The following is a 22,434-nucleotide window of genomic DNA, read 5'->3' as shown; positions in this document are numbered from 1 at the left end:
TGACCACCCAAAACTAACAGAGAGAACCATAATTCATTCTCAACAGAAGCCTCAAAGCCACAAACTCAACTGTACTTTCTTGCTGGCCTCCATGGATCTATAAATAGATTTCATGATTCCTTGCACTTTTTAGCACAAAATGGGGGTGTCCTAATTGTTTCGACTTGGTCAGTCAAGTTAAAAATATGATTAGCAAAATAAAAAGTATGTTGATTGGATTTTCAGAATGACTTTATCCTGATCTATAGGACTGGGGGCAGGAAAGTGCTGAAAAAGTAGATCTAGAGTATGTGTGGTTGGTTTCGGGCTCGGTGAAACTGCAGCCCAGATCATGCACCCCCTCTACTGACCAAACAACGAATTAAACATCAGAACAAAAACAGAATGAACAGATATCCAGTATATTATCTGAAGAGGCGGTTTCTTGACCTGGAGGCCCAAGCACACTTCTGAGATTAACTAAAATGATTTGAAACAAGACAAAAAATATATTAAATAATTTGTTGCCTCAACTTGAAGTTGACTTTGACCGAATGGTTATGCCATGTTCTAAATAATTTTATTGGTTGAGAAATTGATATTAGTAGGTAAACACACACACACAAACACACACACACATGACAATTAAAAAGTCATGTTAATTAATTTGTAATGTAAATGCTGGAAAACATTCAGATAATGAATCATAAGACTTATTAATATTAATATATTGCCACTCCTTGTTTCTGTATACACAAAAGTCTTTATTATAGCAAAAATATCTTGACGGGCCTTTAAATATTTTATTTGCCAATAGGGAAAATTGAAATGGAGAACCACTTATTTAAAGAGTTAAAGCATCTGTTTGACTCCTGCCATCAAACAAGTCAATGCTTCCTGAATCTATTTTTACTATTCATTTTTTGTGCATATTATATAATAAAAAGCTGATTGCTATGGACATAAATAATAAAATAAGACTTCGACCTGTAGCCTAACTTAAAAACACAGGGCAAACCAGCTGTACAAAACATGTATACTCTAATCTATTACAGATATACAGATTTAGGAACCCTGTTCTTCCTCTTCTTGTGTTGCTGTTGGGTTGGGAGCATTTCCTTTTTCTGGGCTGATGCTAGTTTGAACCTTAGAAATGAACTCTGTGCTGGTGAGGGCCTGGCCCTGTCTGGGGCAGGTGGGCTTTACGGGCAGATGCTCAACTTTGTCTGTAAACGAGCAGACAAACAAAAAACAGCTGTTTATATTCATATTCAGGTGACAGCTGTGCCATAAACAGTCTGAGACTGACACTGCAGCTTACCTCCTGGTGTGATGGGCTTCATGAGGCGGTTAAGCTGAATTGTCCAGTGTTTCAGCATCTGAGTGGTAGTAGACTGATTCAGCAATTCTCTCTGTATAGACATACATAGAATATGGCATGGGGCCAAATCTTAAAGTAACAGAGCATGATTTGAGGTATCGTTTACAGTATGTAGCTCGAAAGGCCCTTTTTCGTTAGTCCCATACTTTCTACACTTTCTCTCACCTCTCTGTTGTGCTGCCCGCTCTCCTCTGGTTGCTGGATGTTGGCTGGTGTCACAGTGGAAGTCGATTCATGGACAGTTACCTCCTTTTACAATAAAAGGCGTTTGTTAATGAACTATTAAACAAGTAATTAGAACAGGGTCGGTCCAGCTAAGCAATGCTTGCCCTAAATGTTGAAGATCAGTAAATTATAATAAAAAAAAATAATTTACATGAAGAAATCCTAAAGATACAGTCGCAAAAAAGTAAACAGGCCCAAAAGTAAACCTTTGGTCAAATCTCATTCACACTTCTCCATTTTCAAACTTGTTGTGATGTGATACAGTGTTATGACACCGTTCAAAATATTTGGGTCCGTAAGTCAAAAATAAATCAAAAGTTTAGCAAGGACATATTAAATTGATCCATTAGTGATGGCAAATACCTAATATTAAAAAAAATTATAATAAATGCTATTTTTATTTATTTAAATGATTACAGTTTTCAACAGTTATAATAATAACAAATGTTTCTTGAGCACCAACCATGTGAACTTCTGAAAATTCAGCTGTCATCACAGGAATAAACTACATTTTAAAACATATGAAAATAGAATTGTACTGTAATATCTTTACTGTACTGTAATTCTACTGTACCATACTTTAGATCATGTAAATGCAGTTTTGGTGAAGATAAGAGACTTTCAAAAACTTCAAACATTTTGAAACACAAGGAGGGTCAGAGCCAAGGGCAAAAGTGATTTTTTTTTTAATCATTCTCCCAGTATATAATGACAAATGTTGTATTTTTGCTTGAACCTATCATTCAGCTTGTTCTAAACCCAGAATATCCTTCTAACAGTGCTTGATGGACACATTTTGTTTGTTTGTATCCATATATAACCATTAAAATGAGCCAAAAATCAGCCAGTCGGTTGAAAAAGAACAGCCTCTTGATTATTTTCATTAGCATGACAGTTACGCTAATGCAACATCATTTAGACAGAGGTTGTATACACCTTATTCAGTATTTCCTACTTTACTATACTAATGTAGTCCACTTGAAGGAGTGAATGAAGCTGTCTGTTATGACAGTGTTGATGATAATCATCTTTTTTTAACCTGATAGAGAGGGTTGTTGAGTTCAGGCAGCTCTCTGACAGTAAAGACCTTTGATTTACTGCTTTGAATCGAAGAGTCAGAGAGGCAATGAAAAGGATCATGTGAAATACTCTAAATTATGAATGCATTTGCTAATATAATTTTAACAGCAATAAAAACCAAACCATTAATTTTTTATTTAACCAAGCCTATAAAGCCCATCTCTCTTTCCTCTCTTTATTTGTCTCACCTCTGTGTTGTGCTGACTGCTCTCTTCTGTTTGCTGACTGATGGTGGAGCAGTCCTCCTGACTCCTCACAGCAAGAGTTTCCAGCTGACTCTGATGGAGGAGAAGCTCTGCAATCTTCTTCTGCTCCTCTGCAAGTTGCCTGTAAAGTGTAACGAAAGAAACGAGAAGGCCATTTTTGAGTTGGGAAAGGTATAAAAAAATGAAATAAAATGAAGTTCGCTGTACCTCTCCAGTTCGTGTCGGATCGTGTCTTCTTCTAAACGGGCGTGAATCTGAGCATTGAGTGCCTCCTCCAGTTTAACCTGTGTGAGCTCTAATTCATGGATCCTTTTCTTCTGCTGCTTTACCTCCTTCTCCATCTCAGTCAATGTAGCCGTCAGCTTCTCTTTGGCCTACATAATTAGCAACTTAATCAATATTGTTTCTAATGCTCTAACACTACAATATTACTCACTACACCTCATGCGAGCATAAAAACTTTTATGCCATATATGGGAGGTTTTGCTAAATTAACGTGTTTTATTATTGTGTTATTTTTTCAAATCGCAATTTGTCCAATTTGAAGGGTAATGGCTACTCGGCTCGTATAACTGCTTTTCAAAGAACTAAAATGCTGTTTTAGGTAAATGGATTTGTCACAGTAATGCAAGTTGAATTAATGTGTTAAAATGTGTTTAAGCGGGTGTAGTGTGAAAACAGAACAGTCTCACCTCTTTAGCTTCTTCAAGCTGTCTCTCCAGATCTCTCTGTATTGCCTGCTGTTTCTCTCGCTCCTGTTTCTCTTCCTCTTTACGCTTTGCTTCCACCTCCCTCTGTTTCTGGGGGACAAACAAAAACACATGCTCAGAATTTTTTTTTAAGACAGAATAACACAAGCTAAGTTCGGAATGAAACTTTTTCTGAATACTGCACAGTACATACCTTATACTACCAACTACTTTTTAAAAAATAATATGTGAAACACATAACTTCAAACATATAAAAACAGTAGCATGGCCATGGTTTATGATGTGGCATGTTTATTATGAGACTGCTATTTAGTTATGAATATGGTTTTGCATTTTGATCCTATTTTGTATAACAATCTCTTGAAGTTAAAAGCATATATTCAGGTTGGGCTCAAAGTAGCACAATGCACATATCCCATATCTAAACTCAAAATTTGTAATTTCCACACCTAATTTGCATGCACTGTTTTGCAGAGGACAAAAGAGACATGAATATATCCGTACATGCCTCGTAGGAGGTCTTATTCAAATTGCTAGCTATCTACATAGAAACCAGCTGCAAACTGAAACAGCTCACTGGATAACAGTTTCTGACTCAGACAGCCCAAAACAAATTGGCAGCGTGGTTTCTTTTCAGGTTTCTGGAGCTGGCAGACACCCTAGAAACCTAACTAAATGCAAAAAAAAAAAGACAATTTTATCCAATATCCCTTTAATACATCACAAAATGTCATGCAACTGCTTTATTCAAAGTGCTGTTTTCAGTCAATTAATTTGTCATAGTAATGCAAGTGCGTGAATGTGTAAAAAAAGAAAAGAAAAAAAAGTGTTTTAAGAAGCGGATGTACCGTAGTGTGACAACACATTTTAATGAAACAGAATAGTTAGGCAAATCTGCTGTCATTTTGACAAGGCTGCTTGTTTTCAAACTTTTTTACCCATCACTTTTTTTTATGTAATGTTTTAATTTAAATACTTGCTTTAGTCAACCTTCAGCCCGCTTAGAAGTTTGCTGAGGCCCCTGGTTGAATACCACTGCTCTATTATATACTGCACATTTTGGGAACTGTAGGCAGATCAAAATGTACATAATGTGTACAGTAAACAAACTGTATGCTGTAGATACAGTATAGTAGCATGCCATTTGAAAGAGTTCCCTTTTGCCCTGTTCCCCATCAGATACCTGAATGATGCTTTCGATGTGTTGCTCCAAGCTCTCCGTCTCCCCCTGCTGCTCTGGATCAGATTGCTGCAGCGCCTCGGCTGCAATGGGCTCACTGTGGCTACTCTGGTTGCTATGGCTTCTCTGAAAGGCTTCTCTCTGCTTGCGTCTGCTCAGTTTCAGCTCCTGATGGAGAGAGCTCTTCCCCTCTGCCCTCAATCTAAGTGCTGTCTGCATGGCTATAAAACAGGCATCAAGAAACTAGGACACTTTGACCAGAAAGTAGCAGTGGTATTTGTGTGTACAGCCCTTACCTTGTACCCAGTCTACTCTCTGCTTCACGTTTGAAGCACTCATCTCATAGGTCCTGACGGGAGTCTTCACACAGAACAGGCAGCGTCGGCCTTCTTTATCAGGGAGATTCTGAGTGTAATGATGAGAAATGAGAACCTTATGAGGCCTAATGCATTGATGATTTCTATTTTACGGAGGAAAACAGTTATCAACCTCCACCACACTGCCCTCCTCCAGCAGGATCTCTCCTTTCTTTTCCTTCAGGTCCTCGTTGACATAGTATATCACACTACTGGGCTTCAAAACAAACCACCGTTCTTGCCAGTTCCTGCGAACGTGCCCCTTCTTTAACAGGTAGCCCTGATGGATAAAGCAAACATGAAACAGATAGGATGGGACTAAAAACATTGTAAATGCTTATGCCAATGACATGCCATCTCTTACACAATGCAGGAAGGACTATTCTGCTAAGAATCAAGCATTAGGGCGATGTCAAGTGTAAGTAATATGCCGAGTTGTATTCATTTACTAGGATTCCCCCATGAGGTATCACATAATACAGCATCAACCTAGTGCACTGCACACAAAGCATCAGTCACCTTCTTGATAATGTTGTGGTACATCTCCATGAATACATCGTCCACGGCGAGACTGAAGGCCTCCTTACTCTCAACATGCAAAAGCTGGCCGGCACTCAAATGCTCCAGGAATTCCCACACTGACATGCCGTCTTGAAGAGCTGCATTCTGGGACAAAAGTTCTTCCAGTGACGTCCCGTTCCACTCCACGCTCATTGCACTGGAGATTTTCTTCAGCAGGTACTCTAACTAAATTAACAGAGGCAAAAAAGCAATCATTACTTTGGGTTGGCACATTATGGTCTGCAACATATGAGCTATTAGAGCAAGTGCATTGGTCAAATGTTTGAATCAAAAATCTATTTTAAGATACTTACTGCCGAATCTCACAAAAGAAATAAATATTATTATTATCATGAAAATAACATTACTCTCACAAATAAAATAAAATACAATTGGCATATAGTGTGGGAGTAATAAATAAAATCACAATTTAATTTAATAAACTTTATTTTGTTTCTTTATTTTAGTAAAATAAAATGTATTTGACATTTAAAATACAATGAATTAAAATAAAATGTAATTCAATTTTATCTTACTTATTACTAAATATTGTTTTTTATTATGAGACCATTAAGTGATCATAACATTTGTTTTCAGAGGGTTTCATTTGTTATAGGTCGAAGAAAACCAAATGGGGGTGAGATGAAAGAATACAAAAAAACAAGAAATGCAAGTTACAACATCTTAGATTTGGTTACTTGATTAAAAAAAAAAAGTACTTTTGACAAGTGTTATCATCAGGAAATCACCCCACTTTCACTATATGAAGTTCCATTCCTCGTGTCACTTCCTTCCTTAAAACAAAAAAGCAACACCATACTATAGCTTCAGACCACTTGAAGTTTGTTGGTTTGAATAACCAAGTTCTAGATTCTCACATTTACAGTTTTGCTTTATGTGTCAACTCTCACGTAAGCATCATAAAACGGCTTTGTTCACAAAATGAAGAACAGACTGAACGTATAAGTGTGGACTCTGGTGTCCAGTCTCTGAATGCTTTAGTCTGACATTGTTTACCCCTGTATACATATTTTTTTTAGGAGATATACATATTAATATTTGTGTTTATTTCAGTCAGAGTCTGGTTATTTTGCATCATTTCAGCTATGCTTTTTTGCAACCATGTCTTATCTCTGCAGCTGCCTCTCTCTCTCTCTCTCTCTCTCTCTCTCTCTCACTCACCTCCGGCTGAATGATGACTAATGGATAACAGTCTTCAGACAGCAGGTTGAACAGACAGAAGAGTTTGAAGCAGTCTTTATGTGAACACAGGCCCTGTTGAATGCTGGGTTTGCAATTTTTCTTTGATGTCAACGTCCAGCACAGCTCATCAAAGGTTTCCTTACTGAACGTCCCCTCTGTGGCCTGTAAATTAACAAAACACTATCAACAGCCAAGAAAGCATTGCCTAACACTGTTTCAGTCTATGACTTTGCGTGGAACACAAAAGCAGAAATATATATATACTGTACTTTAAGGGAGTATTTACATCCTTTTTGATGTATGAAAGCTCAATTCATAATAATTGCTTGGAAGAGAGCAACTATAACATTCTTCTAACATTCTCAATTTGTGTTTCATGGCAGAAAGAAATTTATCATATGGATTTGGAACGACAACGAAAAAGAAGTGTGCTTAATGATATTGAATATGCACTTGTAGTGTACTTTAAATCTTAAAAATATAACTGTACTTGCAGATAATATACTATTAAATGATGACAGAGAGTTACCAGACCTTTGCCAGGATGTATTTGTTGAGGTAGGGCATGTAGCCCTGGTTGGACACTGGCCCATTGTTATTGTCCTTGAAGTGTTCCTCTAATGCCACAGGATCATGAGGAATATTCAGCGCCGTATAGAGATTGTGTGAGAGAACCTAGTGGAGAAACACATATGTGTTGTGTTTTATATCTTGGTAGCCACAATGACAGATAATCAAGAATGCACACAAGAGGTCAGAAAGCAGCCTAGTGTGTTAGATATAACTGAGCTATCAGTTATCTTAAAGTGACCGCAAAAAGACGTACACACTTAAAAAAAAAAAATCAGTAACAAAACATCAGACCAAATGGCATTTATATTGAAGATAGCATAAGCATATATTTACACTAAAGCTAAATATTTTAGGAAAAATGTTTGTAAATATAATTTGAATAATACTGTAAGTCAAAAACACTTTCTGGTCAAACATTCGTAGAACATAGAGTGGCATGCGAAAGTTTGGGAAACCCTTGAAGAATCTGTGAAAATGTGAATAATTTTAGCAAAATAAGAGAGGTCATACTAAATGCATGCTATTTTTTTATTTAGTACTTTCCCGAGTAAGATATTGTACAAAAAGATGATTACATTGTCCACAACACAAAAAATTGCTGAAATTATTAAAATAACCCCATTCAAAAGTTTCACACTGAGGACAATTGAGGCACTCAAACACAACTATTAAAAAAGATTCAAACATTCACTGATGCTCCAGAAGGAAACACGACGCATTAAGAGTTAGGGGGTGAAAACTTTTGAACACAATGAAGATGTCCAATATTTTCCATTTAGTTCTGCCCTTCGTAAGCAATTTATCTTGATCTTCAAATTCCAAAAGATTCTGCAAGGGGTTCCTAAACTTCTGCAAGCCACAGCATGCATACTCAATGTTAATTTGTGGTTACTATGCTAGGATATCTGTGTATACTGGAGGGGAACTGACTTTATACAGTACATCCACTACAAATCAACTAGAAACCTGTTGGATATAGAAGTAATAGCAAAATGGCAGAGAAAAGTGAAGTTAGCTATTTGAAAAGGCAGACTTGCTAGCATTTAGTCACTCTTCAGCTGTGAAAAATATGATTTAAAAGATATTTTAAAGGGACATTGTGCTGACACCGTGTGACATAAGATAAGCTGAATGACTTTTTTATCATGTGCAATAATAGTTTTTACACACAAAAAATTGTAGGCAATTGCAAAAATGCTTTGTGTAAGATTTAACAAGTCCGGACGCGTGTCTGTTGATGCTGAAATTTTAAGAAAAGGGCTGACCCGGGACAAGTTTAAACACGAGAAAGACTGTCAAAGCTGTCAGCATACTGAATGTGTCTTTTGATATTTATTTTCAAGCTCACCAACCAGTGATGCTATTAAATTCCCCCATCAATATCCATTAAAAACAAATGGCACAACGAAATAAGCTTTAAGACTATCTGAGATCATGTATTACTGCGTCAGGGTGTGTGTGTACTTACTCAACCCTATTTCAACTACCAAAAGTGAGCTAAATCTGTAAATCTGACATAACATATTTTTTATTTTAATTATAGAAATACTGTATTTTGTTTCCCTTAGGGTTAGGGTGTGAGTCAGGGTTATGTTATAGTATTTTCTAACTAGTTCAGTATGAAAACAATATATATCTAAGGAATGTCCCCATTTAGATAAGGTGTGTGTACAGTATGTGTGTGCGTTTGATAAGGCATGACTATTTGGACTTTTGCTCCTTTCTTTGCAACAGTATCAATCCCATGATAATAAAATATCCCATTTACCTAACAAGAATGTAGAAAACATTATTACACTGTACATACAAAATACAAAAGTAAACAATGTATTGTATAGAGTTTATGAAAACGACGCTTCAACACAGTGAAACACGTCAAGTCAAAGATACACATGTGGTCTGACCTTCAGTTGCGACTTGGACACTTTCCCGCTCTGCTCTACATCCAGAGACGTGAACGCGTACCAGATGGACTTCAGCAGCTCGCTTTGTAGATCCATAACGCCAGTAATGACACATCCTGCTTACATTCTGAGACAGATACCGCTTTAAATTGCGGAACTGAGATGCTGGCTGTGACTAAAAACCCTGCGAGCTGCCTAACTAGGCAGCACCGTGGATAACACAGAAGCATGCAACATATTTCGCATCCTAAATGCGTTCCAAGCAGAGCTTCACCGCGGCCAGAAACGCGTCTATGATACCCAAAATGATGTTTAGGTAGGCAGTTCGCTATAATTTAAGACACAACATGAGTACCGAATAAAATAGACCAGCTGGGAGGGGATAGTGCTGGAGAACTTAAAACCTCGTTTTAGAACGTAAATAACGTGGAAGAATGAATAACGTCATGTTATTACGTGGCAAGGAGTCATTAAGGTTCTAAACTGAATAACCACAATCAACAACACTTCTCAGTTCTTATTAACTAAGTAGCCTTTTTTTCAGAAGGCAATGAAATTACAACTTCGATGAGCGTAATATAATTTTATTAATTGGTAACGGTTATAAATTATGATAAATACACATAACATACAAATTATTTTACCTGGATGAGCAGTTTAGTAGAGGAAAGAACCGGAACATTTTATCACAACGGAATGTACGAATCTGCAATCACAGTAAAATTATGCAAGCAATTATTTAGGCTATTATTTTCTATAGCTTCGTGAAAATCAAAACTGAGTGATAAAATGTGATATGAGTCACTTTTGTTATTTAATTTTATTTGCAGTGCATAGGGCAGCATGTGAGTGAGGTTAACTAAGTGAGGTTAAGTGTTCTGTCGGTGTGAAAGTTATGAGTGGAAGCACTTCTATCTCTGGTCAAGGTTCACTCATGCAGCTCAGGTGGGAGTGAATCTGCTTGTACTGCATGTTTGTTCAGTCTTACAAAGCTACTTTAAGAAGTCAGGGAAACTGTACTCTGTAATATTGGCTTAGTCATCTTAATTTATAAATATTCATACTGTTCTTGACTCATGGTAACATGATAAAAGCAGCAAAGGTAAATTAAAAGACTACTAGGGGAAAAGTTTTCAAGTCCGTCTAAAAAATAATATATATGAAACAAGTTATTAGTTCACCTCTGAGTTTTTCTAACTCAAGACTATCTTGAGAAAGTATATAAGAGGAAACTAATGTGTGAGAAGACGTGTAAAAATGAAATGCCACACTATAGTTCAGAAACTTCCTCCAAGTCTAAAGTAATACCATCAGGTGACATCAGATGCAACAGTCATTGAACTATAATGTTATAATGCCAAATGTCAACCTGAGTACGGAGTTAAAGGCACCAGCTGGGAGGAGACAGTTACTTCTGTTGTTCTTAAACCTTAGTTTAGACCACAAGTAATGTGGAAGAATAAATAATGCCAGTGTTATAACATCAGGTCACATTAGTTACGACACTCCTCGAACTGTAATGTTATAATGCCAAATGTCGTATTTAAATCACATGCAGTTACTTAATTATTTCTTGCAGAGCTCTCAGCTCATATCTATAATATAGTATAATTTAATACACAAACCCCAGACTAACAGCTGACCTAGTTGGGACTTCAGGTTAGGTATAAGTTGCTAAGTTGTTAAGTATAAATGTAACAAATGTCAAATGTGTCAAATGTCACATTCAAATAATATAAAATAAAGATTATAAGAAAATCTTAAGACAAATGGGAAAAAACGCTTTAAGATCTGTGTATAATTGATGATACATGAAATGTACATTTGTTATACATTACAGAATAATATTTTTATGTGTATAATGTGTGTTTGTGTGTGTGTGTGTATATAGAGTATAAAATAAACATTATGATATAATTTTATTATATAATACACAAACCTCAGACAGCGTATAAGTTAACCTCATTCTACAGCATTTGTGGCATAATGTTGGTTGGCACAAAATTATATTCCACTTCCTCCTTTTTGATATAAAAAGGCATAAATCTCGGTTACAGTGAGAGACTGAAAATGAAGTAAATCCACAAACGTTAAAATACTTACTGTTCTTATAGTATAGTTACAAATATACGTAAAGAATATGCATGTTAAAATGATTTTAGTGAGGTGGAAAACATACAAACAAATAAAATTAAAATAACTCTGTAGAAGCTTATTTCATATATTATTAATTGTATAACTTTGTCACCATGAAATGCAATGCTATAAAAAAAAAAAACTAATAATAATAATAATAATAATAATGTAAACTGTATGATTTAAACGTTTTAGCTCAAATACTCACAAGTTTTGAAAGAATAATTAAAGAAGTGCTGTTATAAAATTATAAGCTTCATATTTCCAGTTATACTTTTTCCAGAGATTGGCCCTAATCACTCCCATTGTAAAGGCTTCAACGTTACCTTTCAGTATTTTCAAAAATTAGATTTAAATTCTTTGTAGTAATCGTCATTACGTCACAAGTGTACTTAGAAGAAATTAAAAAAGAGCTACTATGCCAAAAAGAGCCTGATTTTTCAGACAAATGATGAAGCTGACTCAATTCTGGCTTATCAACAGACCGTCAGACACTATGTATTCAAGAGCTGGCTCATGTTCTGAGGAGAGATCTGGCCATATCTAGACAATCTGTACTAAGAAGGTCAGATTGTGTCGTGCGTATTATCATATCATTCTTTCTTGAGTGTTCAGTCACACCTGCACTGATCAACATGTACATACATACAACACAGCCCACCTTTGACACATCACAGGCCCTCCTCACTCCCTTTCTATCCCAAACAGACACACACGCTTTCCAACAAGATTGGGAGGGACAGTCACCCTTGGCAGGATGCATGCTGTAGACCTCTGATGTAATTCCCTCATGCTTCCTGTTGGTGCTTAACCCTGATACACCTCCCACATCCCAACGCTGCTTATAAATACAAAAGAGAGGGATGATGGCCACATTAAGAGAGTCCGACTTCATAGACATCGACAAAATGTGCCTTTAAGTGGACGTCTGGCATGGATGCACCCTATTCTTGTGGAATTTCACTCTGCCAAACTCAAAACCTAACCGGTAAGGCTTCATAATCAACTCATACCAATGAGTATTTTAGTATAAACTCAAATGCACTTGAATAAATGCAGGATTTCATTTAACATCAGTGTCATCTGATATAGAAAAGGTGGTTTCAGGATAAGGTTTTCTTTTTGTGTTTCTACGTATGGTTCTCAAATGTGTGGTAGACACAAACCTCCTTATTCAGAGAGGGAGATTGGATCCCCTCCCAACTTTTGGAAGGGTTTCTGATGTCAATGGGTTCAGTGATCTTAGTGCAGACCTGGAAGAGCTGGTCTATTGAACAGGGAGGTACTGCCAGAGAAAGGGAGAAGGGCTCTTTTGGTCTGTTCGATCAGATTGTTCTGACACAGGGGAGGCGAGACCCTCGAAGTGTTCGCTAATCTGGACTAGCCATCCTAGAAAAAGAGAGAAAGAAAATGAAACGTTGACAGCAGGTAGACTGATTTATGTATAACATGATGTGTACTTAAATTTTCATTGGCAGTAGCAAATTGAAATTAATCTGAAATGTAATCGATCTGCTTTTCTTTTTTTTCTTTTTTTCCAGCCCAAGCAGATTTTCACAGACAAACAAATTAGGACTATACCATGGATGAGTGTTTTCATGAAAATGATTACCACGTGTCACGACGCATCTACTCAAACCGGGTCTTTGACCAGGTTCATGAGAGACAAGCCCAAGAGGTCCAGAGTTTACGAGAACAGCTGAGCAGTGCCTGCGGGTGAGTATATGAGAAGCACTCGATGTCATATCATCATCTTCATATTCATTCATATAAAATTAATTCTCCATAGATGCACTGATAAATGGGCTGTGCAGAAGATAAAGGGGCTTCTGCCAATCCTGGATTGGCTTCCTAAATACCCAGTCAAGCAATGGTTACCCGGTGATGTCGTTTCTGGGGTAACCACTGGACTAGTATGCTGTTTACAAGGTAGGATGCAATCTGTGAACAAAACCCCAGTTTAGTATCAGCATGATGCCATTTCAATGTCATTATTTGAATTTGTTGCACAGGTGTGGCTTATGCACTGCTGGCCTCTGTAGCACCAGTCTATGGACTCTACTCTGCGTTTTTTCCTATTCTTACATACTTTGTGCTGGGCACATCCAGACACATCTCTGTGGGTAGGTCTATGGCTTTATTAATAAAGAACTTTCTAGTGGTATCAACCAAGCAACCCTTTAAAAAAGATCTACTGCATGCATACTTCTTACTATTTTATATTAAACGGTTTCAGTGTATGACAGTAAATGCATGTTTTATTCTGTAAAAATGGCATGCAGTTATTATCTTCCATATGGTTATTTTGTTATTTTATCAAATTTTATGTAGAAAATGTCTTGATTGTTTGTAATGCAATTCAATAGAAATAATGATTCAAGAAAATGATATTACTTTGAGTTTATTTATAATGGATACAGTATTCGATGCATTGCATACAAATATAACGATCTGTGCAATTATTTTATGCATATAAAAATGTCTAAATAAATACTAAATAAATGTGCAATGCATTCTCTTCTTCGTCTATATATTTCATTTAGGTCCATTCCCTGTCACCTGTCTGATGGTGGGCTCTGTAGTTTTGACCTTAGCTCCTGATGAACACTTTCTGCGTCCAGCGAACATCACAGCAGTGAATGAGACAGTTACCGATGAAAGGTTAATGGAGGCTGATGTAGAGGCACGAGAGGCCCAGAGAATCATGGTGGCTTGTACCATGACAATGTTGGTTGGATTATTCCAGGTAAAGTCACAACATTCACAATTAAAACCTGTGGTAAAGAAAAAACAACGAAGTTATACATTTTGTAATTGTATAATTTAAGTAAAAAAAAATGAAGATTTTTATTTTATGTCAATCAGCAATGCATTTGAAGCATTTCAAATTTGTTTGACTTAATCTCAGGTGGCTATGGGGCTGATGCAGGTGGGCTTTCTAGTCAGGTATCTCTCAGACCCACTGGTAGGTGGCTTCACCACTGCTGCTGCCTTTCATGTCTTCATATCTCAGATTAAAACCATCCTGTCTGTTCCTATACACAACCATAATGGATGCTTCGCCTTTGCTTATGTGAGTCTCTTAAATCATTAATATCTTTACAATCTATGATATTTTTCATCTCAGACTCAAGAACTTGTGTAATGTGTGTGTGTGTCTTTTAATAATTTGACTAGTGTTCTCAAAATGTTGAACTCTACTTTATAGGATGAGACCACTAGTAAAATGGGGGGGGGGGGGGGGACTCAAACAAATTATATAATTTATAATATTTTCATTTAAAATGTACTTTTTATATTTATACATTTTATAAATATAATTATAAATGCACTTTACATTTCATATATTATATTATATATTTGTATATTCTTATTTATATTACTCTTCATTTATCTTTTCCACATCTAGACCATCATTGATGTAAGTAAGAACATCAACCAAACGAACATTGCGGACCTGATAGCTGGATTACTAACAATCTTCATTGTTATGGCTGTGAAAGAGATCAACACAAAATTTCAACATAAAATCCCAGTGCCGATTCCCATAGAAGTGATTGTGGTATGTACAGTTTTCCTACAATTCTCCCATAAAAACAAACTACCGTATGCCTGTAGGGCTCTGATACGGACATGATTTTTTTTTTTTAATAATGACTGTCATTATCTTTCACTCTTTCGAACTGTCAGACAGTGATAGCTTCTGCAGTCTCTCATGTGATGGACCTAAACTCTCAGTTCGGCGCCAGCATTGTCCACAGCCTCCCCAGGGGGTAAGAGTACTTCCTGTGGCATTTCCTGCTTCCTGATGAGGGCTGGGTGCACATTCAGTCACTTTATATTGACATACTATTATTATTGTCCCTGTAATGATTTTCTGCTGTAATGTTATCTTTACAACAATGACACTGACAGACAGTTTAAAACCCTTGTGCACTAATAACATAAAACAGTGTTAACATGTTAAAAACAATATCAGCATACTACAACAGCATAAAACACTCACAGGACAAGTAGTGTACAAAACTTTTATGTGAATCTGTAGTAAAACAATATGTCTTCTTGTGTTTCCACAGGTTTGCACCCCCACAAATACCAAATATAGCACTTATTGGGAAGATTTTGGGCTCTAGTTTTTCCACAGCAGTGGTTGGTTATGCAGTAGCAGTCTCAGTGGCCAAAGTCTACGCAGCAAAACATGATTACACAGTCGACGGCAACCAGGTATACAAAAATACTGCATGAATGTGTCGGACACTGCAATTATGCTTCCGTCCAATGGCTAAATGAGCATAGTTAAATGGTTTGTGCTGAAAACAATTTATTTTGTGCTTTTTAGGTGGCAAAACCAGCTGAGAACTACAGCTTTAGTCAGTTTCTTGCAAGAAATGTGGGTGCTATTGACAAGTACTGAGGGAAGAAAAAAGCAAGGGTGTCTGTTTTAGTGTGAAGTATTTTTCAAGTATAATAAGGGGAAGATCAGCACTCTCCCACAAATGAAAAAATTAGAGTAACGTGAGGGAGACCCAGAAAGAACTAGCTGGCCTTTTAAGGTCATGTTGACCTGCCAGAACAAACCAAATTTGAGTTTGATAAAGCAGCTGATACCTTTTCTAAACTAGGTAGTGCAACATAGAGCTTCAGGGCAAAGCTAGTGTTTATTTATTTTTAAACAAAACAAATCCTTTAAGATTCTGGTTTGGGTTTTGTTCAAGATGTATTTGCATACTGATTTTTGATTGGCCTTTTAAGGTCACTTTTTTATCACCTGCCAGTACAACTTTTTTTTTTCTAAACCAGACAGTGCAGAGCTTTAGGGTTTAGCTACTTTTTTTTAATTTCTCATTTCATTTCACATTTTGTTTTTGTTTCATTTTAACATTTTGTTTCGTGTTTTGTTTCACTTTTTGTTTTGTTTTTGCGTTTCGCTTTGTTTTGTTTCATTTTGTTATCACTTAAACAACAAAGTTTTAGGGGGCAGCTACATTTGTTTTAATTTTTTTTTAAGTTTCTAATTTTGTTTAATTTCTTGTTTTTGCTTTGTTTAACATTGCCTTTTAATTTTTTGCTTTGCTTTGCTTCATTTTGTTAGCACTATAAACAAAACAAATCCTTGAAAACTTCAAAATGTATGTGCATTCTGATTCATTAATTTTAAGGTCATCATCAAAAACCAAATGAATGCGAGTTTACAACAGGAGCTGGTATCACATATACATTATATAAACCATATCACAGAGTTTTAGGTATAGCTTAATTTGTTTTGTGAGCACTGTAAACAAAACAAATACTTAAAGATTCAGATAAGGGGTCAGATTAAAATATATTTGCATACTGACTTGTGATTGGTCTTTAAATCATTTTTGTTCAGTGGATACCAAAAAGTGAATTGCTGGTGTTTAATTGATACTTTAAAAAGCCACTTTCTCCTGCCAAAACAGAACGAGTCTGAGTTTGCAGCAGCTGATATCATTTCTAAACCTAGCAGAGCAGCATAGAGCTTTAGGACACGGCTACATTTGTTTTGTTAGCACTGTAATTTATTTTCATACTTTTTTGTTATTGGTATTCAAAGAATTATTTTTTTACCATAAAGAGTAATGACTGCATTTCTGGTGATTAATTGATACAGAGTCATTATAAACTGTCTGATCTGGTCTACTACACTTCTATTCCCATTAGGAGCTGATAGCTTTTGGCGTCAGCAATATTTTTGGAGGATGTTTCTCAAGCTTTGTGGCCAGCACTGCACTGTCACGGACAGCAGTACAGGAAAGCACAGGGGGGAAGAGTCAGGTAAAATGCACATGCTCTAACTCCAGCACTTTTACAAGTGTGTGTTTGTGTGTGTGTGTAAATGCAATACTCCCTGTTTAACTGTTCCCTCCTTTCACCATTGCAGGTTGCTGGTATAATCTCAGCTCTGATGGTGATGATAGTAATTTTGGCCCTTGGGCCATTTCTTCAGCCTTTGCAGAAGGTGTGGTGCAGGAGCCTAATGTTTACTATCAAAAATTCAAATACCTGCAATATTCTTCATGCAGCTCATGATGTCACCCCTCTCTGTCCCACAGTCAGTGCTGGCTGGCATTGTTATAGCCAACCTGAAGGGCATGTTCATGCAGATCTCAGAAGTGCCTGTACTCTGGAGACAGAACAGAATAGACTGTGTAAGTAACATCACAAGACTGATAAATTAGCAGAATGACATTGGCAGAAAATAGTCAGAAAAAGAGACAAGCTTTTTGAAACATCAGATATGAAAGACTGTGTACAAGTATAACAAGTTTCTGTAAAACAGTCCTTTTTGAGGTCATTACAACATTAATTAGTGTTATGATTACCTTAAGCAAATTGAATCTTGTGGATCAATTTATTTGTATAAAAATTCGATTACACTCGTTTGACGTGAGTGCATATGAATCCTAATACTTCTGCAGCTCATCTGGATAGCTACGTGCCTGGCATCCATTGTGCTGGGTCTAGATGTGGGTCTGCTGGCTGGTCTGGTATTTGAGATGGGCACAGTGGTGGTCAGAACACAATTGTAAGTAGCACAGATGTAAAGATTTTGGTTGTAAAGTACACAAAACTGGTAAATACTTGACACGAAGCAAATTATTTTATTTCATTTTTTAGTAGGGGTTTGGTATATATGTTGAGAAGTGTTAATTAGTGCAGCTTGATGTTTATGATATAGCTCAAACGATGAGTGTAAATATTGTCGATAATAAGCATATAATATTAATGTTAATCAAATTTATTCAATTTTATTCCAAGTAGTATAAAAAGAATAAGCACCATTAAACACAAATGAGACATTATGTAAATGTATGCAAATTAATGTGTGAGAAATCAATCGTGGTGAATTTTGTTTTTAAAGACATGTATTTGAAGATTAAACTCTTATTTTGTTCAGCCCTTCTTGTGCCACTCTTGGAAATGTCCCTAATACTGATATCTACCAAAACATGAAGGACTACAAAAATGTAAGATACACATTTTCATATTGTCAATAATCAGTAACGTGCCACAACACATGTAAATATTATATATATATATATATATATATATATATATATATATATATATATAAACATTATACATGTTTTAAACTAACATATTTCCCAAATCTTTCAGATTGATGAAATTCCTGGAATAAAGATCTTCAAGTGCAACTCACCCATTTACTTTGCTAATATCGATTATTTCAAAGAGAAGCTGAAAGAAGAGGTGAGTTCACTTTACTGTAATTCTTAAAATATGAACTATATTATTTGATTTGAGAGAAAAGACAACAACAACAACATGGTGTGCTTATTAATTCTTACAGGTGGGGTTTGATGCAGTGCGGGTGTTCAAGAAAAGAAATAAAGCTTTGAAGAAGATTCACAAACTCATTAAAAAAGGAAAACTACAAGCTACAGAAGTACGTTCTGCACAACAGATTCTTGTCAAAGTATCTGTAAATCACAAACATTAGAAATTTTTTGGAATGCTTTCAAGAAAAAAAAAAAACTCAATTTGTTCACCGACCTTTTCCCGTGCTGTCCTTCACAGAATGGTGTGGTGCCAGTGGCCTCACTGGGAGTAGAAAACCAAGCCTTTGAAACAGAGCAGGTTTCTGAGCTGGACGAAGGGGCGTCTCAGTCAGACTCAGAGGTGAAGGTTCAGGTAGACTGGACGTCTGAGCTGCCTGTCAGTGTGTCAGTACCCACGGTCAATATTCACAGCCTTGTGCTGGACTTTTCTGCTGTCTCATTCCTGGACGTAGTAGCAGCCAAGTCCCTCAAACTGGTGTGTTTATTGCTTTACCTTTATTGCTCTTTACGGAGTCATTGTTTATTTGCAATAATGCATATCCACAATATGAAAGTGACCTTCATGTCTTTCCAAACCTGTATGACTTTCAGTCTTCCACAGAACACCAAAGATGATATTTTGATAAAAAAAAGTCTATTCAATGAAAGTCAATGGAGTCCGGTGTTGTTTTGAACCCCACTGACTTTCAACATATTGTCATCAAAATATTTTCTTGTGTGTTTCAAATAAGAAAGGTTTGTAATGATGTGGAGCTAAACCAAGCAGAAGCTAATTCGTCATTTCCCATCTTCACAGGTGGTGAAGGAATTCATACGAATTGGGGTCAGCGTCTACATCGCAGGTGGTGATGGTAAGGCCTGACTCTATAACAGTATGTTGCAACAAGCTATTGCTACAAACTCCAGCCTGATAATGGCAGGTTAGGACGCGGTGAATAACCTAAAGGTTCCTTGTGTCACAGGTCAGATGGTCAGGAGAATGGAGGCCCTGTCCTTCTTTGACGAGGAGGTTACTAGAGACATTCTCTTCCTTTCTGTCCATGACGCCATTCTGTTCATTCAGCTGGAAACCTCCACTGGAAATGATGAGGATCCTTTAGCTGAGAAGGTAAAATTTACATTTTAATCTCAAGGGGTGACAAATACTTTTTGCAAAAAGGACATGGTGATTATATTACCTGTGTTCATGTAGATGTCCTGCATGCCAACAGTTCCATGTGTCGATTGACCCTTCACAAAGACCCACCCCCTTTATTTGCTGTTGCTATATCTGACAAGCTATGCTGCTCTCACACCACACATCATGTTCTCACACAGTGAAAAATACATCTTGGACCAAAGAAATTCAAACAATGAATACAGTCATGACAGATCACTGTAGCACCTCAATTCAAGTGGAACATACACTCATCGTCTCTTCCGCTTTACTAGTTATAGCACAAAATAAACATGAATGGACATCAGAAGATTTTTCAACTGCCGAAAGATGTCAATACACACCATTTTTCAAGTTAAAGTCCACTGATGTCAATCTAATCTCCTGTTTCAGCTTTATGATTGGTCAGATCACCTGTCAATCAAACTCCCGGTGAAGGGTCAATTGTCTCATAATAAAGCTGCTCAATGATAACAGAAATTTGGAGGTGACTGATAAATTTCTTGTTGGCTTATTGAACCTGACAATCTGGTTGACTATAAATCATGATAATCAAAGGAACCAGATAAACAAGATATAATAAAAGAAATGTTTCGGCAAATGCTGATATTGCTCAAAAAAATTACCCATGGAGAAAAACAATGGCTAACAGTTAAAGTGGCCAGTTGTAACATGACTCAACACAACGGATGTTATAGATTTTGTTCAGAAGGGAATACTATTATACTGCATACTGTGCAGTATACAGGGTGAATTTATGTCAATTAGGCCACCTTCTAACATTCAACAGCTAGTAATAAAGTATTCAGAAGTTTGGGGTCAGTAAGATCTTTTGTTGAATACTTCAGGATGCACGAAATTGCTAAAAACATCAAAGTAACGATATTTGTAAAGATTTATATTCTCAATAAATGCGCTTCTTTTGAAATTTCTTTAGATCCTAAAATGTAAAAAGGTCTATTCATCGAAAAATTTAAAAACGGTTTCACAAAAATATAAAGCAGCAATGCATTGATAATAATTGATAATAATAAATGTTTCTTGACCAACAAATCAGCCTTTTAGAATTAAACAGTATTGAACATTTTGGCACCTGTGGCATTCTGTGCATATAGAAATGTCCCAGTACTGTAATATGGCATTCTAAGGACACTGATTAATATTACTGTATATATACATACAGTAACACACACACACACACACATATATATATATATCTATATATATATATATATATATATATATATATATATATATATATATATATATATAATATTCTCTGTGTTTAGATTTCACAGTTGCAAGATGACAAAGAGCCACTTCCTGAAGATGAGGACCTGATTGAGACCTATGACATCCAGCATTTGGTGAGCATCCTGCATCTTTTTATTCTATGGCTTCAATTATATAATTTTATCAAATAACTCAAATCAACAACCCTCTAAACAAGTATTTCTCCTTCATTTCTAGGCTATTTATGGACTTTCAAACTGAGGAAACACTCCCTTTGTTAAGAATCACTGGGAAAGACAGTCACCGTCTTCTGATTCATTTGCTGATAGTGGGTCAGGAGACATCCTGGGAAGAAAGAAAGTGGAGCTAACAAAGCCTTCAACATCTGAACTAGAAGAATAACACCAACTGCAACATTTAGAAAGCAAGTGGAGTTTTGATTTTTACAGCCTCATTACTGAGGCAAATACAAGATGACAAATGCCAGTTAGTATAATACAGGATGTGGAGGCCCTTTTTAGATAGAAAAACACATTAAATCTGCATTTCTGGTTACGAACTGTTCACTAAAAGTCTTCAAAGAAGAGGAACATTTAATATGTGGAAATAAATCACCTGAGAAAAAGTTGAAATACATTACGATGGGTCTCTGTGTTTTATTGTTTCATTAGTCTGCTGACCCCGATTTGTTCTCAGATTGGATATAACTAGAGTCAGAAATTGAAAATAAAGGTCTGTTATGTTATCTGTTTTTTCTCTTTTTGTAAAGTATTATGAATGAGTCAAGTACAATGAACAGATCACCACATACTTCCTGTGTTGATGTATTTCCTATTACAACAGCAAATTGAGGTGGAGCACATCAAATGGTTTATTACTTTTTAAAAGAGCCGATAGTTTTTAGTTTATAAAACGATGTAACTAATTATCTGCTGTTGCTAGTCAGAAGCAGGTGGTATTAGGTGTGTGGCATTTTGTAGACGATCTGATTGGTCAAAAATTTCTAGTGCAAGAGCTGTCATTAATTTCTGTCAATTTTCCTGGAAAAAGAAAGACTAATGTTTAAACGTCCAAAGTGAATTTTATCAGCATTTAGGAGTAGATGACCTCAAAGCAAACAGACATGGACTAAACGGCACAAGTTCAATTTTGAAAAATAATGCTACACATGAAGAAATTTGACCCTATGTAGACCATCATCTTATTAAAATGTCTGAAATTTTCCAAAC

At 36.2% G+C, this 22,434-nt stretch overlaps 2 protein-coding genes and 2 long non-coding RNA genes across 4 annotated transcripts in view; 1 reads left to right on the top strand and 3 right to left on the bottom strand.

Annotated features, from left to right (window-relative positions):
- Positions 1-519: 519 nt before the first annotated feature.
- def6c (DEF6 guanine nucleotide exchange factor c) lies at positions 520-9,612 on the bottom strand. Its single transcript, XM_052554866.1, has 13 exons — positions 9,359-9,612; positions 7,416-7,556; positions 6,861-7,043; positions 5,637-5,864; positions 5,251-5,397; positions 5,058-5,166; positions 4,765-4,982; positions 3,564-3,671; positions 3,079-3,245; positions 2,854-2,992; positions 1,526-1,609; positions 1,301-1,391; positions 520-1,205 (listed from the first exon to the last, which is right to left on the bottom strand). The coding sequence occupies exons 1-13, from the start codon at positions 9,452-9,454 to the stop codon at positions 1,045-1,047; spliced, it is 1,872 nt and encodes a 623-aa protein (XP_052410826.1). The 5' UTR covers positions 9,455-9,612; the 3' UTR covers positions 520-1,044.
- A 1,657-nt stretch (positions 9,613-11,269) lies between these two features.
- LOC127956702 (uncharacterized) lies at positions 11,270-13,442 on the bottom strand. The gene is made up of 3 exons (XR_008153616.1): positions 13,373-13,442; positions 13,107-13,204; positions 11,270-12,883 (listed from the first exon to the last, which is right to left on the bottom strand). It is a non-coding gene; the product is annotated as an uncharacterized LOC127956702 (long non-coding RNA).
- On the top strand, positions 13,037-21,952 carry slc26a4 (solute carrier family 26 member 4). Its single transcript, XM_052554860.1, has 20 exons — positions 13,037-13,210; positions 13,284-13,423; positions 13,507-13,617; positions 14,038-14,240; positions 14,403-14,567; positions 14,904-15,056; positions 15,185-15,267; positions 15,571-15,718; positions 17,177-17,290; positions 17,397-17,474; positions 17,569-17,664; positions 17,935-18,041; positions 18,414-18,483; positions 18,635-18,727; positions 18,828-18,923; positions 19,055-19,291; positions 19,613-19,667; positions 19,779-19,924; positions 21,262-21,339; positions 21,443-21,952. Exons 1-20 carry the CDS (start codon positions 13,077-13,079, stop codon positions 21,464-21,466), a joined length of 2,331 nt encoding a protein of 776 aa, XP_052410820.1. The 5' UTR covers positions 13,037-13,076; the 3' UTR covers positions 21,467-21,952.
- The window catches only part of LOC127956701 (uncharacterized), a 28,617-nt gene continuing 21,232 nt past the window's right edge, over positions 15,050-22,434 (bottom strand). Inside the window, exons 9-12 of the long non-coding RNA XR_008153615.1 lie at positions 19,031-19,916; positions 17,839-18,000; positions 17,519-17,639; positions 15,050-15,309 (exon numbers count right to left, since the gene is read on the bottom strand). This is a non-coding gene — a long non-coding RNA (uncharacterized LOC127956701). The remainder of the gene's footprint in view (positions 15,310-17,518; positions 17,640-17,838; positions 18,001-19,030; positions 19,917-22,434) is intronic.

The sequence above is a fragment of the Carassius gibelio genome, chromosome B4 (genome assembly GCF_023724105.1).
Source record: "Carassius gibelio isolate Cgi1373 ecotype wild population from Czech Republic chromosome B4, carGib1.2-hapl.c, whole genome shotgun sequence".
Taxonomy (NCBI): domain Eukaryota; kingdom Metazoa; phylum Chordata; class Actinopteri; order Cypriniformes; family Cyprinidae; genus Carassius; species Carassius gibelio.
Note: the sequence above shows the minus strand (reverse complement) of the source record. Positions and strands in the feature narration are given on the sequence as shown.